At 41.1% G+C, this 18921-nt stretch overlaps 1 protein-coding gene across 2 annotated transcripts in view; it reads right to left on the bottom strand.

Moving 5' to 3' along the window:
• Nucleotides 1–262: 262 nt before the first annotated feature.
• Nucleotides 263–18921, bottom strand: part of Pik3r3 (phosphoinositide-3-kinase regulatory subunit 3) — a 74790-nt gene continuing 56131 nt past the window's right edge. The window contains exons 7-11 of one of the 2 annotated variants that reach the window (XM_052177078.1): nt 14299–14441; nt 13120–13296; nt 10744–10818; nt 10222–10392; nt 263–3693 (exon numbers count right to left, since the gene is read on the bottom strand). In XM_052177078.1, the coding sequence (XP_052033038.1) occupies nt 3495–3693; nt 10222–10392; nt 10744–10818; nt 13120–13296; nt 14299–14441 (765 nt within the window). In that variant the 3' untranslated portion in view covers nt 263–3494. The remainder of the gene's footprint in view (nt 3694–10221; nt 10393–10743; nt 10819–13119; nt 13297–14298; nt 14442–18921) is intronic. The other variant, XM_052177079.1, reaches the window with a different exon arrangement.

Here is an 18921-nt window from a genome sequence, read left to right as displayed (position 1 = left end):
CATCAACACAAGAGCGACATGAACACACAAAGCCCCAGGAGGACACATTAGATATGTGCTCATGCATTGTAAGTGCCTGCACTTACACACACACACACACACACAAAGAAGCAAGCCTACCAGTTTGTTGCATGTTAATTTCCTCACAGGAGGGAGAACCTCTTTGGCCCCAGTTTGGCCTCCAAGCATGCAGAACCTCTTCCCTTCCTCCCTAACCTGCCTTAAACCCACTGCCCTCCATGCCAAGAAAACAAACAGATGCTTCACTGCAATGTCTTTATTGCATCTGGAGCAAGTCAGCCGACCATTCCAATTCTTGGAGAAGGTTAAAGAAAGAAAAAGCCCCAACAATGTTCTCACCTTACCTTCCCTCCCACCCCTTTCCCCCACAACTGCACAGCAATGTCTGACACATTTGGTGACAAGAACAATTTGCAAAAGTGGTCTAGAAATTACATTATGAATTGTTCCAACACAAGACACAGTTGGCTTCCTTCTGAGTCAGTTATTTTTACATGAACTACATGAATTTTTTTATTACATCAAAGACAACAGAGTAGGTTCTTCACAGGAAACAACAAGAGTACCAAAGTTACATGCGAGGATTTGTAAGGAAACAAGGCTGGTTGTCACAAATGGCTAGAGCTAAGTCAAGAATGAGCAGTTGGCAGCAAAGGACCAAGAATGGACCTCTGGTTTATGATGTTATGGAAACCTCACAAAGATCTAACTGGCAGTAGAGATTATCCTAGAAATCAGAAATTGCTCAGATACATTTTTTTTTTTAAGTTCAGGAGAATGGGTGGAGCTAGTACCTTGCAGAGAAGGGAGATGGAAGACAGCACATGAGCTGGAGGAGTCTGAAGTAAATGTGGAGCTTAGGGTGGAGCTAAGACGTCTACATTGCTGGGACAGTGACAAGAACATAAACAACCTACTGATGCTTGAACTATGCCAGGTGGAAACAGCCTTATTTTGTTGTTGGTTTTTGTTTTGTTTTTTTAAAAAAAATTATCTAGACAACCCAAAGCTGCTTGCTTTCCTGTTAGGGGATAGCTGATCTGCCCCTATGGTCTTAATCTGTCTCTGCCCTCTGCTTTAGTCAGTGAGACTACAGTTAAGATGCCAAAAGATGGTCCCAGGGCCTTGATCATGGGACAGAACTTTGAGCTAGACTTGGGAAGAAGACCAATACTTGCTTCCAAGCTATGATGACTTCCCTCAACAGCAGGGCTGGTGTTAGGAAACTGGTCCTTATGCCATTTCTACACCTCAGGATCAGATAAATCATGTAGCAACTTGTCAGAAAAAGATAACTTCTGATTTACTAAATGATCCCTGGTCTCAAATCCCACAAAGTGGTCACTCAAAGGGAAGGAATAGAGAACTGAAAAACAGCCTTTCTACACAGTCCAGTCCAGGTGTAGATGCCAAGATGCTGCTTTCTCCTGCACATCTTCCATGTCTGCCTACTAAGTAAAGACATTACTCAACACTAAAGCTGCATATTCTACCATTTTGACTTAGTTGGAAGATATTTAAAAAATAAAAAAGAAGCATTCAAGACATACTAAAATGTTAGTGCTGGATCAGAGGGATTCCTCACACCTAATCCTGAGCATATAACTGCTTCAGCAAGTTCAATATCAGTACGAAGTCACATAGGCATGCCAATCAACACTAGCCTGGCATTACTTGGTAAACTGAGCAAGATTCCAAGCTAGCAATTTTGAAAAAGGCCAGGCCTTAAATAGTGGCTGAGGGTGGTCAATTTCTTCTCATTTCATACTGGAACATGAACAAGAAAAAGTTATCAATGACATGCCTCATCCTTAACTTTGACAACAATTGTCCAAAACTTTTGACCCATCTCTATACTGTGGTACATTCTAGACACTGTCACCAAAGGAAGTGTTCAGGGAAAGTCATATTCATCTTTATTTTGGCCCCCAAACTTTATCTTCCCTGATTATAAGCCTTATGAGCCAAGACCCAGGTACAGGCTGCTTACTCAGAGTGCCTAACTGCACATCACTGGGCTCAAGCAGCTGAGTCACACGGAGCCTGTTATGGCTCCAGGATTGATTCTGAAGCAGCTGGACTCATAAATGAGTGTGAAGATATAAATAGATGCCTGCCCTCTCCTCTATCTGCCTCACTTAGCTGGAAGGCTTAAACCACATGGAGCAAATCCATGGCCTAAGTCAGCCATGGGAGCATGAGAGCAGGCTGTGCTCACAAAAAGGGCAAATGGGAAAGTTTGTGGGTTATTTTACCAGATAGTCTCAACTCCTTGCTATCCCCTCTTCTGGCAAAAGCTTCAACCACAGTATGGAATAACATGTAATGTGATGGGCCCTTCACTGTGAACACCTGGGCCCCATGTGTCTGATTTACTGAGGTCTCTGACCACAAACTCGAGGCCTCCTTTAGCCACCTATGGCTCCCTAAACCCTATCCAGTAAAGGAAGGGAAGATGAAGGCAAAATAATCCTTGTATAGTTTTGGCAAGGCTTTTAAACGTGAGGAAGCACACAACAATGCTGATCTCTATCATTATTTGGTATATCAAGCCATCTAAAAGCACTGGATTGCACCTTTACTCATAAAACAACTTACAAGGGTTTCAAACATTTTTCTTTAGTCTAAAGAAACACCACACAAGCACCAACTTCATTATGACTCAAAGCTTACTATCTCCACAAAATAATTCTATTCCTCATCTGAGAAACAAGGCCAGGGCAAAAGGAAACTCACTGACCAATTTTAGTGTATGTTGAAACTCATAGTTCTAGGTTTCTGTCAAGTTTTGGTACAGAAGTGTACATTCAGCTACTAGTGTCCTAGACCTTGGCCTGGCAAGGCTGCTTTGTTGGTTCATGAACACAGTGCTTTAGAGGGAGGTTGGCTAAGATGCTGGAGCCTGTATTATGTTGGTAAAACTGAAGTGACATCACCCGAAGGGGTCTTAATGCCTCCTTAGTCTGTAAATGTAATCCCACACCTCCCTATTTTCCTTTGGTTGTTTTTCCCCTCAAACCAAATCCCATTTTACCACAGAGCCAAAATAGGCTCCTTATTTGGGGGTGTGACGGAGGGAGAGACTATCGAAGCAAAACACTCCCAGCAGAACTGTGATCTGCTTCATTCTCAGAGTTGAAGACAAGGGAGCATGGACTCTTCAGAGGCTTCCAAATAAAACCCCCACCCCAACCCACAACAAGTCTAACTTCTTTTAAAGGTGCCTGACAACAAAACCAAACCCCATGAAACCAATATCTGCTTCCAGCTTAGTCCATCAGTGCAGCAGCACAGCTGGGTCCAGAGACCCTGGGCCCATTTCTCTCCAAATCCAAGCTACTGCTCGGTCTCTCCATTTCACATTCACAGAATCACTTGTGCAAAACAAGCAGTCTACGTTGAAAGAATGCCCTCATCGTAGTCTAATAAAAACCATAGGAAAAAAACTGGAGAGCATGTCTCTTCCACTCTGCTTATCTGCAGAGGGACGGCATCTGTGCATGGACAGGGTAGGCGAGCCTGACGTTGAGGGAGTCATTGTGCTGAACCAGGGAAGTCTGCTGGTAATGGAGCACCAGTTCCTTCAGTGAGCTGTACAGGTTGTAGGGTTCCGCAAAGCCGTATCCTCGAGCAGTGCTGTAGATGACACAGTGCTTCACTTCCCCGTCTGCACTGAAAGACAAGAGAAGAAAATGCTTGAGGTAGATCATAGATAACAGAGAAACAACTGTCATATATAAGATCTCATGCACGAGCATCCTGTCAATCAAACACAACTGTGCCTCCTAAAGACCTGAATTCAGATACTTATAACTACCATCTGTGTAGCCCACAATTCCTGTCACTCCACATACAATCTAGTCTCTGTTAACTCCTCTTTTGTTGATTGTGAGAGTTTACAATCATGAGTGCTGATATCAAGGTGGTAGAGCTGCAGCTTTCTTTCATGAGATTGTTTGGGTTATTCTGGGTCCCATGCACTTCATAGGAATTTTAGAATTTTTTTTATTTCTGCAAATATTCAGCTAGGGCTGTGGATTTTGTTACGATCATGATGACTATGCAGAAGATGTTTTGGTGGAAAGAAAATCAAGTTTATTACATTTCAAGGAGCTGAGTAGGTGTGACAGTGACAGGAGAACTGCCTTTAGATCAGCAGTTCTCAACCTGGGATTCAAATGACCTTTTCACAGAGGGTCACTTAAGACCATCAGAAAATACAAATATTTACATTATGAATCATAACAGTGGCAAAATTACTATTAAGAGTAGCAATGAAAATAATTTTATGTTTGGAGGTCACCACAATGTGATCTGTATTAAAGCACTAAGAAAGAGCACAAACCACTGCTCCAGATATTAACATATAGTTATCCTCACTGACTAAACTCTTAACTTCGTTCAATTACATTTCTCAAATAAACAGACTTCTAAGGGATAATAATAAAGTAAGATAAAACAAAAACTAATACACTGGAATAGGAAAAAACAAATACAAGGAAAAGAGCCCAAGAAGAGGCACAAGAAAAAGAGATCTACCTGGCCACACACTCAGGAATCCCCCAAAACACTACACAGGAAGCCATAGTGTACTCAAAGAACGCTTGATGCAGACAAGCAAGCCCTGCGTGCTGCCTCAGTCTCCGTGAGTTCATATGAACTCTCATCATGTTGATGTCATGGGCTTTGCTTTCTTAGAGTCCTCCATCCCTCTGGCTCTTAGACTTTCTGCCTCCTCTTACCTGCGTCCTGGGGGTTGGGATCAGGGTCCCGAGGTCTCTAATTCTCTGAATCTGGATACTATCTGGATATGGGTTTTTGTATGCGTTCTCATCTACTATAGAACAAAGGGGTTTTTTGTTGTTGTTTTGGTTGGTTGGTTTTGGTTTGGTTTAGTTTGGTTTTTCCAACTAGGGTTTTTCTGTGTAGCCCTGGATGTCCAGGAACTCACTCTATAGACCAAGCTAGCCTCAAACTCAGAGATCTGCTTGCCTCTGCTTCTGAATGCTCAGATTAAAGGCATGCAGATTAGTAAAAATAAATAAATAAATAAATAACCAAATAAATAAATAAATAAAATAAAAAAATAAAACCAGAAAAATTCTTTATGATGGCTAAGCAAGGTACCACCATTGCAGTTGCATGTCTTAAAGGCAGGCCACTACTGTCAATCCCAATGGTCTGTGGCGGGGTCGGTGTTTATGTTTCATTTAGTAGCATACAGAGAAACTTTTTGTACCAAAGGCATTCAAACAATAGGGATAAAGGCTCTATATGGCACCAATTCAACTCCTCCATATTCAGTGAGTTGTATAGGTGTTGTCTTCAGCATTAAGGCCTTAGCAACAGCCTGGGTTGTTTGGAGATCTCCATGGTATCCCTTTGGCCAACAACTCAATTACATGTGATCCAATCTTGTGACTGGAAGCTTCATTTGGTAACAAGAGATGGCCAGTTTTGGCTCTGTCTCTCCAATTATTTGGCAATTTCAATTACATCACCTTCTCATATATGTATGGATTTTAGGAAGCTTCTACTGTATTAGGTTTCCATATGACCCCCTTAAATGACCCTAATTTTAGCTGTCTCCATATTTTCTCCCTTCCTTCCCTCTCCCTCCCCACTTGAACCTTCTGTTCTAGTCCCACAATCTATCCATAACTATTTTATTTCCTTTTCCTAATGAAATCTGTCTGTCCCCCCTAGTCCCTTACTCTATACCTAACCTCTGTGATTATAGCTTGGTTATCATTGACCTAATAGCTAATATCCACATATAAGTTAAAACATACCATATTGCTCTTTCCAAGTCTAGGTAAGCTCATTCTGAATGATTTTTTTAAATTCATATATATCCAATATATACAAAGAACTCAAGAAGTTAGACCCCAGAGAGCCAAATAACCCTATTTAAAAAATGGGGTACAGAGCTAAACAAAGAATTTTCACCTGAAGAACTTGGGATGGCTGAGAAGCACCTTGAGAAATGTTCAACATCGCCGGGCGGTGGTGGCGCACGCCTGTAATCCCAGCACTCTGGGAGGCAGAGGCAGGCGGATCTCTGAGTTTGAGGACAGCCTGGTCTACAGAGTGAGTTCCAGGACAGCCAGGGCTACACAGAGAAACCCTGTCTCGAAAAAACCAAATCCAACCCCCCCCCCCAAAAAAAAGAAAAAAAAAGAAATGTTCAACTTCATTAATCATTAGGGAAATGCAAATCAAAATAACCCTGAGATTTCACCTCACACCAGTCAGAATGGCTAAGGCTAAAAACTCAGGAGACAACAGGTGTTGGCTAGGATGTGGACAAAGAGAAACACTCCTCCACTGCTGGTGGAATTGCAAGATGGTACAACCACTATGGAAATCAGTCTGGCGGTTCCTCAGAAAACTGGACATGACACTTCCGGAGGACCCTGCTATACCTCTCCTGGGCATATACCCAGAGGATTCCCCTGCATGCAATAAGGACACATGCTCCATTATGCCCACTATGCTCATAGCAGCCTTATTTATTATTGCCAGAAGTTGGAAAGAACCCAGATGTCCCTCAGTGGAGGAATGGATACAGAAAATGTGGTATATACACACAATGGAATACTACTCAGCAATTAAAAACAATGAGTTCATGAAATTCTTAGGCAAATGGTTGGAACTGGAAAATATCATCCTAAGTGAGGTAACCCAATCACAAAAGAACACACATGGAATGCAATCACTGATAAGTAGGTATTAATTAGCCCAGAAGCTCTGAATTCTCAAGACACAATTAGCATATCAAATGTTCCCAAGAAGAAGGAAAGAGAGGGCCTTGGTTCTGAAAAGACTTGATCCAGCATTGTAGGGGAGTACCAGGACAGAGAAATGTGAGGGGGTGATTGGAAAATGGGCGGAGGCTTATGAGACCAATGGGGAGTGGGGAACTGGGAAAGGGGAAAATTTTTGGAATGTAAAAAAATATAGAAAATTTTAAAAAAGAAGAAAAATTTCATTTACCTGCAACTTTCTTTTTTTTCCTTTTTTTTTCTTTTCTTTTTTCTTTCTTTCTTTTTTCTTTTTTTTTTTTTTTTTGTTTTTTTTTTGTTTTTGTTTTTCGAGACAGGGTTTCTCTGTCTAGCCCTGGCTGTCCTGGAACTCACTATGTAGATCAGGCTGGCCTCGAACTCAGAAATTCACTTGCCTCTGCCTCCCAAGTGCTGGAATTAAAGGTGTGTACCAGTGCTGCCTGGCTTACCTGCAACTTTCATTGTTTCATTTTCTTAACTGCTAAGTAATATTCCATTATGTAAATGTACTGCACTTTCTTTATCCACTTTCCTATTAAGGAACACCTAAGCTGTTTCCAAATTCTGGCTATGATAAATAGAACAGCAAAGTACATGGATGAGCAAGGCTCTGGCAGGATCAATCTGTGGACCTTTGGATCTAAAGCTCCATCTATGGGCCTTTGGATCTATGCCCAAGAGTGTTGTACAGCTGGATCTTGAGGTAGATCAATTCCCACCTTCCTGAGGAACAGCCATATTGATTTCAATAGTGGCTGTACAAATTTGCACTAACACCAGCAATGGATGAGTGTTCCCCTGACTCCACCTCCTCACCACCATGAGCTGGCACTTGTGTTGCTGGCCTTAGCCATTCATACAGGTGTAAGATGAAACCTTAAAGTAGTTTGGATTTATATTTCCCTGAAGATTAAAGTTGTTGAACATTTGTTTGTTTCTTAGCCACCTGAGTTTCCTCTTTTGAGAGTTCTCCATTTAGATCTGTGTCCCATTTTTAAATTGGGTTATTTGTTTTCTGGATATCTAGTTTTTTGAGTTCTTTATATTTTGGATATTAGCCCTCTATTGGATGTGTAGTTGGTAAAATCATTTTCCCATTCTGAAGGCTGCTGGTCTGTCCAAATGATGGTGTCCTTTGCCATGCAGAAGCTTTGCAGTTAATCTTCATGCCTGTGCTAACAGTGTTCTGGTCAGTCAGTCTTTTCCTGTACTGATGAGCTCAAGGATATCCCTGCTTTCACTTCTATCAGGCTCAGTGTGTTACTGGTTTTATGTTTAGGCCTTTGATCCATCTGGAGTTGAGTTCTCTGAAGGGTACTAAGTATGGGCCTATTTAGATTCTTCTACAGGCAACCATGCAGTTTGACCAGCACAGTTGTTAAAGACAATTTTCTTTGTATTGTCTTTCTAGCTTTTTTATTTAAAAAAAAAAAATCAGGGGTTTACATATGGTCTTCAATTCCACGGATTGACATGTCTGTTTTTATGCCAATGCCATGTAGTTTTTATTACTACAGCTATGTAGTACTAAAAATCAGGGATGGTGATACTTTCAGGAGTATATTTATTGTTCTGGAACATTTTATCTATCCTATGTTTTTTGTGTTTCCATATGAAACTGAAAATTGTCCTTTCGAGATCTGTCATGAATTGTATTGGAATTTTGATGGAACTTGCATTAGATTGCTTTTAATAAAATGGCTGTTTATGAATTTTACTGATTTATAAGCATGGGAAATCTTATATTTCCTTCAATTTCTTTCTCTTTTTTTCTGGGTGCTTTTTTTTCTTATTATTATTTTGTGCTAGGAATATTTTTTATATTTTTTTATTTTATTGGATATTTTCTTTATCAATTTCTTTCTTAAATGCCTTGAGTGAAGTTTTTGTTATACAAGTCTTTTCCCTGGTTAGGATTACTCTTAAGTATTTTCTATTGTTTGAGGCTGTTGTGAAAGTTGTCTCCTGATTTCTCAGTCCACTTGTCATTTGTGGAAAGCTACTGATTTGTGAGTTAATTTTGTATCTAGCCACTTTTGCTGAAAGTGTTTATCAGCTATAGGAGACATCTGGCCACCTCCTGTCCTTGTTCTAAGACTTGAAGCCTAGTGAGCACTGCCCCTGCTGTCATTTCTGGTCTCAAAACTTATGCAGAGTAACTCAGACAGACATGGGTTGCTGTAAGTAGTTCCACTCTAGATGATCGGAATACAGCGATACGTTGTAACACACTGCACTATCAGTTCCACCCTTCATTTCCATCCATAGGCAGCACTCAGGCACTAGGATCCAGTTCTAAGACCTCTCCCATAAGCTAATAACTCTTTTTCCAGTCATAACAAACATTCCCACATAGGAAGGCCTACTACAGATGGCTATTTCACATTGATTCTAATTTTCTTAGATATTTTAGGAATGAAGCCTGAGAGCTAAGTGTGACAGTGTCCACCGTAATCTCACTGATCTTAGTTCCTTTCTATGTGGCCCTCCTTTTTTTTTTTTTTTTTTTTTTAAGTTACAATACAAAATAATGGGTTTTCGGCCAGGCAGTGGTGGCACACACCTGTAATCCCAGAACTTGGGAGGCAGAGGCAGGTGAATTTCTGAGTTCGAGGCCAGCCTGGTCTACAGAGTGAGTTCCAGGACAGTCAGGGCTACACAGAGAAACCCTGTCTCAAACAAAACAAAACAAAAACAAAAAAATAATGGGTTTTCATGTGACATTTAACAGGTTCTTAAATTACATTTCTTTCTTTATGTTGAAGCACACATATTATGTGTGCATGGTATACATGTGAAAATCAGTAAACAACTTGAAGAGGTTGGTTTTCTCCTTCTACTTTGTGAGTCTTCAGGTCATCAAGCTTGGTGACAAGTGACCTACTGAGCCACCTTGGGGCTCTAGTATGGCTTTTGAGACATATCTGTCATTGTAGCTCGATCATATTCTATCCCCTGGCTACCATCTGTTCCTCCTGCTTCTCCCCAGTCTCTCAGCCCAGCCTTGGCTGTCCATTTCTGCTTTTATGGTGTTTGTATTTATACTTATACTCCATGTGTGAGAGAAGGGCTGCTGCTGGGGCCTTGCCTGCTTTGACAGCAGTCACATGGTCATCTTTCTTTTTCTCCTACCTTGTCTTACAGTGGCATGATTATCATAATAACTTTAGTGTGTACATTTATCTCTGAACAAGTATTATTATCACCTCTGCTCTACAGGTAAGTCATGTTCCTATGTTACACAGCAAGTAAGCAGCAAGGCCATACTCAAATGCTCCGTCCTAAAACCATCAGAGGAACACTTGATGGCAGACCATACTGTATCATTGTCCTCTAATCCCATTTCAACTTTATGATAATGACTTTTATTAATTGATGCAGATTTGAAAAGGTCATATCCCCAGAGAAGACTTACACCACAGAACAAGCGTAACATCCTTTCTTGCTACTCTCACGAATTAAGAATGCACCATCTGGTTTCCCATAAAGCAAGTCCTCTGCTTGTACTCGGTTGATATCCTCCACAAACCAGGTTTTCTCATCATAATGCGGCAGGTTCTCATCTTCCTCATTGATAAAATAGCTTCTAAAAATTAAATATTTGAAATATTTATTTAATTCTAGCAATCAGTTTTTTACACCTAAAAGCTCATAAAATATTGTTCTCAATCCTTATAAAATTAGATAAGTGTTCAGTTTTAAACAACTTTCCTATTTACTATGGTACAAAATCTATAGAACTCATTCAGTATGCTAAGACATTTGAATGGCACTGTATGCATCCAGGTTCCATGTGGGCCATTTCTATGTTCAAGTGTGTACACTGTATTCTTCAGGCAACTAGTTCAAAAGAGGTGCAAAAGCCTCGATTCTGCTAGTGAAACTGAGAGCCCCTTCCCACATGCATGACGGAGGACCTTTCTGCTGAGGGACTTACTCGTCTGAGTCCTCATTCCTGATCCCCAGCCAGGCGTTCAGGCGCCTCTGCCTCACTCCTCTGTGATTGAGCCACCTGCCAAGAAAGAAGACACTGTCAGAACTGGGCTGCTTGGACAAAGTAAGTATGCTGGAGCCAGCTCAGCTTTAAAAGACCAGGAACCTCTTATTTCCCCTAGTCTCTAGATGAGTGCCCAGAGTGTCCCCTAAATTAGTCTCTCCATTACTTTTCCCTCAACTAATACCACAACCAAGTTCCCTACAAAAGGGAAGAAACAAAACACTTGAAATTAGGCATTTATCTTATTATCTTTCTTTTCTAGAAGCAGACACATACTTGCATTCAAACATAGTAGAGACCCATAGTCTGAAATAGGAATATGAGAGTGGAGTATAAAAACACTTTCATGGGGGCTAGAGAGATGGCTCAGTGGTTAAGAGCACTGACTGCTCTTCCAGAGGTCCTGGGTTCAATTCCCAGCAAGCACATGGTGGCTCATAACCATCTATAATGGGATCCAATGCCCTCTTCTGGTGTCTGAAGACAGCTACAGTGTATTCATATAAATAACAAATAAATAAATCTTAAAAAAAAAAAATCAATGACTACAAACCAGGAAAGCAGCTAATGACAGCAGTCAAAGGAGACAGGGACAAAAGATCCTGTGTTCCTTGGTTTCCTATGCAATGGATTTTTTTTTTCCCGAGACAGGGTTTCTCTGTGTAACCCTGGCTGTTATAATGCTCTTTAAAATGCTCCCCAATTTAACCAGTCATTAAATGACTAGAACCTGTGATTGGGCAGTAGAGGGAGAAAGGTGCAGCTTGAGGCCTGAGTAAGAGGGTTGCAGGAGAAAGGGCTAGAAAGATGGCTCAGTGGTTAAGAGCACTGACTGCTCTTCAGAGGTCCTGAGTCTAAATCCCAGCAACCACATGGTGGCACACAACCACCTATAATGGGATCTGACACCTTCTGGAGTGTCTGAAGTCAGCTACAGTGTACTTACATATGATAAATAAATCTTTGGGCTGAAGCGAGTGAGATCAGAGCAAGCAGAGGTCCTGAGTTCAAGTCCCAGCTACAGTGTACAGTGTACTCATATACATAAAATAAATGAATGAATCTTTAAAAAGAAAGAGAGAGAGAGAGAGAGAGAGAGAAGAAAGGACACTAAGAACGGAGGAGGCCACCAGGAGAGGAGAGGCACCATGAGCACATTGTCAGGACAAACAGCAAGGAACAATGGACATATATGGCTGGGAAATAAGTTACAATAGCTCCAAACTGCCCAATCTAGGCTTGTGGCTTATAAATAAAGTACCTGCACTGTGTGTCTTTTATCCGGGCTAGATTAATGATTAACTCTTGATTGGTTCTTCTTTCTATCGTGCGGGTTGCCTGAAGCCAGGTTGTCAAGCTTGGTGGTTTTTACCCACGGAACCCATGGAACCATCACATGAGACACACGAATGTCTCCTGTAGTTCAGGCTGGCCACAAACTTGCTATGTAGTTGAGGTTGGCCTTGAATATCTGGTCCTACAGCCTCTACCTCCTGATTACAGACATGTATCATTTCTTTGTTTGTTTTGTTTTGTTTTTTGTTTTTTGTTTTTCCAGACAGGGTTTCTCTGTGTAGCCCTGGCTGTCCTGGAACTCACTCTGTAGACCAGGCTGGCCTCGAACTCAGAAATCCGCCTGCCTCTGCCTCCCAAGTGCTGGGATTAAAGGCGTGAGCCACCACTGTCCAGCACATATATCATTTCTTAAGCATAAAACTCCTTTAAGGAACTGCCTGTTCTATTTATTTATTGTAGAATTTACTTTTAGGGTATAATTCTACTTCTGTGATTCCACCATAAATCTATAGTTTCTAGTTTTTATATTTTAAGGATACATCATTGTATACTTTTCTTTTTTATACTTATTTTACCTTGTAAATGTTTTGCCTGTATGTATGTCTGTGCATCATGTACCTGATTTCCACAGAGTCTGGAAGATGGCATCAGATTCCTTGGAGCTGGGGTTACAGAGGGTTGTGAGATACCATGTGGGTGCTAGAAACCTAGGTCCTCTGGAAGAACAGCATGAGGTCATGAGGTCCTGACCATGGAGCCACTTCTCCAGCCTCAATATGTAATTTTTATTCTTTAACACTTTGCTATTTCATCTGAGAGTTCACAAGTATTTGCATGAAGTAGAGCGCTATATTCTGGCTTAATTTGTGATATTCTGGTTTCTCCTACTACTAAAGGGCTCATTCCTAAATTCTTACATAACACCTTCTAGTTCTCAAGTTCTCCCACTGATGATATTTCTGGCTCCAGTAATACACGAATGCTGGTGTGTCCCTCAGCACTCAGGCCCAGATTACTCACACAAGGTGCTGATCGCGGATCTTGCGCAGCTGGATTAGGTCCGGTTTGATGCTATTCATTTTTTTATCTATTTCCCTGTTGTCCAAAGCTTGTTTCTTCAAGTCCTGCTCAAGACGAACTTTGCTATCATGAATCTCACCGAGACGTGATTTCAATTTATCGTAATTCATCATAATTCTGTGAAAATACATGATATATTAAGTCTAAAATAACAACAGAAGCAGGAAGATCATGAACCATAAACAAGGCCCTAATATCTTGTTGGGTTTGTTTATGACTGTTTGTTTGACACAAGATATGTCACTGTGCTACACAGGCTGGTCTTGAATTCCTGGGCTCAAGCAACCCTCCTCCCTCAGTCTCCTGAACAGCTGAGATTATACAGATACACGTCCCAGCTGGTACTATAAGAGCATGATAGCCAGGTGGTGGTGGTGGCGGCGGTGGTGGCAGCAGCGGTGCACACCTTTAGTCCCAGCACTTGGGAGACAGAGGCAGGTGGATTTTTGAGTTTGAGGCCAGCCTGGTGTACAGAGTAAGTTCCAGAACACTCAAGGCTACACAGAGAAACCCTGTCTTGAAAATACCAATTAAAAAAAAAAAAAAAAAAAAAGAGCATAACTATGGTAGCCATAAGCATTGAGCTCTATGAAGGAAAACAAGCCACCGTGTCTAATCTTAGTAAGTTTGCAATTCAGTAGGCATATGTTATATTGTGATCAGGACCAAACACTGACAAAACACTCCTGAACACTATGGGGTATTGGGGAGAGATTATATCTAACGTAAGTCCTACAGAATGGGTGAGAATTAAGAATTTACAGAGATAAAACACATAAAAGAGATGCCATTTGGTACCATTAGTGTGACCAGCCAGCAGTTCCATTTAACATCTGCAGCTTGAGGAGGTAAAAACAAACAAGACAGACAAGTATCACTAAAGAACAGTCTGGGGCTGGAGAGATGGCTTGGTGGTTAAGAGCACCGACTGCTCTTCAAAGATCCTGAGTTCAAATCCCAGCAACCACATACTGGCTCACAACCATCAGTAATGAGATCTAACGCCCTCTTCTGGAGTGTCTGAAGACAGCTACAGTGTACTTACATATAATAAATCTTTAAAAAAAAAAAAAAAGAACAGTCTGTGTCAGTCTTGCATGAGGTATTAAATACACTCACCGCTCAATCTCTTTCTCATTCCCCTCTCTGCGAAACTGCTCGATGTAGTCTTTACTGTGTTGTTCTTGGGCATGACACTGCTCCTCAAATATTTTAATTGTTTCATTAAAGGCTTCGATGGCAGTCCTCTTCATTTGTATTTCCTACAGGAGGAAAAAGAAACAATATACACACTTAAGAGCTTAACTCTGATTCAGTCTACTTCTCAAAAAAGTAATGATTGCACAAAAACTTCCAGAAAGAATAGTGCCAATTCCCCTGGGCCAAGCATAATCAAAGTACCACAGATGGCTGTCCTGAACACTTACAGTTCTAGAAAACCTACAGGTAAAACTTACTTAAAATAAAATACCAGATTTCTGACTGAAAAAAAAATGTAGAACTCTAACGGCCAAAATGTTGCGCTGGTCCACTTTCTTGGGTGAAAAGTCTGATTCCATTTTATCTTTTTTGATTATTAAGAATGATTTTGATATTCTCATAATTTTTGCTACTTGATTGTTGTGCCAGGAAGTGTTCGTTAACTCCTTAAGACCACCAAGGAGCTGATTCCAATATAATCACATCAGGGTCTCTTTATTCAAGCTTGCCACCACATCTGGCAAAGAGGAATAGGAGGGGCCAGCCCTGAGCCTAGTTTCAGGCAAGCATTTATAGACACAAGAAGGGGAATCTAGCCTGGCATACATCTGACTGGGGGGCCATTATGGCCTTTAACATAATTGGCTGGTGCGGGAGCCAAACCATAAACATAACTTCTGTTTTCCTCCTGATTGGTGGTCATTAGGAAGTGACATGCCAGGGGCAGGCTTGTCACCTGGAGGTGCACATATATTGGTGAATAACCTAGAAACTGGTTCTTGGTGTCAGTCAATTAACTCAAGTTCAACCTTAGGTCAGGTTCTCTAAGATGGAATCTGAACCCAAAAGATCTGGCCTTTCAGATATTTGTGCTGCTGTGTCTTGTATGCCTCTATGCATATGTGTATTTAATATTAATATGTTATTTCAATTTTAAGGGCCATTTATTTCTTTATTTATTCTCTCATACATTACACCCTGTCCTCTATATGGATGAGATGAATGAGACTTACCCTAAATACTGCCATTTTGTTTTCAGACTCTACTTTGATCATAAGGTGAAATTAAGTTCAAGTTCCCAGGCTCTCAGAGAGCTGGAGCTTTCCAGGTGGCTATCCAACTTTCTTCTCATTTTTCTTTTGTCCGCCAAAACATAATGATTGTTCTTAACCAGGACAATGTCCTTAACTTTTCATCTGATTGATGATACTGTCTTAGTGTGGGTTTCACTGATGTGAAGAGACACCATGACCAAGGCAACTCTTATAAAGGTAAACATTTAATCGGGGCTAGTTTAGGTTCAGAGGTTTAGTCCATTAGCACCGTGGCAGAAAACATGGCAGCAGGCAGATTTGGTGCCAGAGGAGCCAAGAGGCAGCCAGATTGTCTTCTGGACTGGGCAGAACCCTGAGTATACACAGGAAACCTTAGAGCCCACCAACACAGTGACGCACTTCCTCCAACAAGGCCACACCTTCTAATAGTGCCACTCCCTATGACCAAGCTTTCATTCAAACACGAATCTGAGGAGGCCAAACCTATTCAAACCACCACAGATGCCTATGGACATTATTACTTTTCTGCTTCACTAAAATGAATGTTCAAAGACATAGTCAGCTCTCAAATCTGTGCTGTTGTCCCTGGCTAGTCAGTTTTTGCTGCTTAATTCAAATAAAGATCTTGCTTTGCTGGACTCTTGTGACTGCTTGGGTTGTTTTGGATTTTTGGACCCCAATCTCTCCACTCTTCCCAGTTCCCCCCTCATATCTCCCCTCTCCACAAGATCATCTCCTCAGTTTCCCTTCACAAGAAGAGTAGGCCTCCTAGGGATATCAACTAGACATGGCATCACTTACAACAGGACTGGCCTACATGTAGACATAATGTCCTTATACACTGTATGGTTTACACTTGTGTTGTTCAAATGTTGAGTTCTCTGCCCTCATACAACTGGGCTCAAATCTGACTAGAATCATAACTTAAGATAACCCATTTATTTTAATCTACATTCTACCACATGGCTAGTTACCTGTGCTTAGGTACCATGAGTCCATCTTCTAACATCTCCTCTGGGCTCTCTCCGAGAATCCTCTCTCCCCCTCTTGAATGTCCCACCTCTATGTTCTGCCTAAGACATAGGCCATAGGCTTTTTAATTGACAGGTGATGTATCTGTACAATATAGAAGCTATTCTCTATACACCTAAACCCTCATATTAAGTCTGGACATGACAACACAATAGAGAAAAAGGGTCCCAAAAGCAGGCGAAAGAGTCCCACTGTTGTCCCACAGGATGCCAAGCTGTTATAACCATAACATATATGCAGAGAGCCTAGTTCAGAGCCATACAGGATCCATGACTGTTGCTTCAGTCTCTATGATCCCTATGAGCCCTGCTTAGTTGATTCTGTAGGCCATGTTCTTGTGGTGTCCTCAACCCCTCTGGCTCCTTTAAGAGTTATCTTAGCAAAGACTCCTAGGAATGGGGACACAGAACCTGAACTGGTCATCTTCTATAACAAGGCAAAGCAGTGGGACTGGGACATTGACCCAGCTACAAAACTGTCAACCTACAATTTGTCCAGCCTATAAGGTATGCTGGGGTAATGGTGCACAGGACTTGTGGGAACGGCCAACTTGAGGCATGCACCATGAGAGGAAGCCTACACCTGACACTCCCCAGACAGCCAGGAACCAGGGGCTGGACAGCCTAGAGACCCAGGATGGAACCAAACACACACTGGAAAAAACAGTCAATTAAACGATTCCTAATGCTACTCTGCCACACTCAGATCATAGCCAAACTGTCACTGAGAGGCATCATGCAGCAACTGAAGAGAGCAAATGCAAAGACTCACAGCCAGACACTAGGTGGGACAAGGGGAACCCCAGAGAGGGGCAGGAAGGACTAAAGGAGCACCAAGGACATTGTTTATTTTTATGTGTGTGTTTGCCCAAATGTATGTATCATGTGTGTGCTTGGTGTCTACACCTTTACTTCAAGGTCTTCCATTGCTTTAGCACAATGAGCCTCGTATGTGGAGATAGAAGGAGAAAATGTTATTGAGAGACTGACAGACTGACTCCATTAAAGTGGTCAATAGTGCATGGGTACTGAAATGGTCATTCATGACATAAGCCTTCGTACTTAGCAAATTAAGAGATCTTTCTTACAGGGCTTCAGATCAAAACCAGGAAGCTACAAATGCTGAATAAGCATTCTATCAGTGAGCTATACCCCTAGACCTGCCTCTTTTATTTTATATGATGTGAAAGGAAAATAAAAAAAATCGTTATAGGGCTGAAGAGTTGGCTCAGCAGTTAAGAGCACTGATTGCTCTTCCAGAGGTCCCGAGTTCAATTCCCAGCAACCACATGGTGGCTCACAACCATCTGTAATGGAATCCAATACCCTTTTCTGGTATGTCTGAAGACAGCTCCAGTGTACTCACAAATAAATAAATAAATAAATAAATAAATAAATAAATAAATAAATAAATAAATAAATCTTTTTAAAAAAGACTCATTATAGGCATAAAATATATATAAACGCAATCTTGGACAATATATAAGCAAATACAGCTTAGGGCAGTTGATATAAGTTTCAGTTTCGCCCTCACACTTGAGAGGTAGACACACATAGAGCCCCATGAGCTCAAAGTTAGCCTGGTCTACACAGTGAGTTCCAAACTATCCAGGGCTATATAATGAGAGCCTGTCTCAAAAAAGGAGAGGGCAGGCAGGGATAGAGATGCATAACAGTAGTGTTTACATAATACTATAAAGATTTTTAGCAGTAATTTAACCCAATTAGATACCTAATAGGTATAATAAAGAACACTCCACATAACAAGAATAGAATATAGGTAATTCTTAAATAAAAATATAATAATACAAATATTATATCACAAATAATATATCACATTAGGCCACAAAACAAGTTTTAATAAGTTTTAACTTATTTTTTCAGATTATTTAATTTTGTGTGTGTGAGTGGCATGCCCAGTGCCAAACATTCTCAATCAGGAGAAGGCATTAGATTCCCTGACAGTACAGCTAAAAATCATTGTGAATTGCCATTGAGTGTTGGGAACTGAACCCAAATCCTTTGCAAGAACCAGTGTCCTCACCTGGCTGCAGTGGCGCATGCCCTTAATCCCAGCACTCTGGAGGCAGAGGCAGGCTAGGCAGATATACAGAGCGACTTCCAGGACAGTCAGGGCTACACAGAGAAAAACGGCCTCAAAAGAAAACGGAACAACAAAAAAAAGTGTTCTTAAATGCTGAGCCATCTCTCTAGTCTCAAGTTTTAATAAATTGTAAGGCAACAATCATACAGAGGACCTTCCTGATCCACAATGAAAAGAAAGCAGGAATCACAGAAGAAAAGCTAGAAATTAAATAACATGCTCTGAAACAACTAATGATTCAAAAAATAAATGACAAAGGCCAGGCATGGTGGTGTATGTATCCCTTATCCCAGAAGCCTTGTGAATTGGTGGTAGACAGATCTCTGTGAGCTCCAGGCTACCCTTATCACAT

The sequence above is a fragment of the Apodemus sylvaticus genome, chromosome 3, assembly GCF_947179515.1.
Source record: "Apodemus sylvaticus chromosome 3, mApoSyl1.1, whole genome shotgun sequence".
Classification (NCBI taxonomy): Eukaryota; Metazoa; Chordata; class Mammalia; order Rodentia; family Muridae; genus Apodemus; species Apodemus sylvaticus.
Note: the sequence above shows the minus strand (reverse complement) of the source record. Positions and strands in the feature narration are given on the sequence as shown.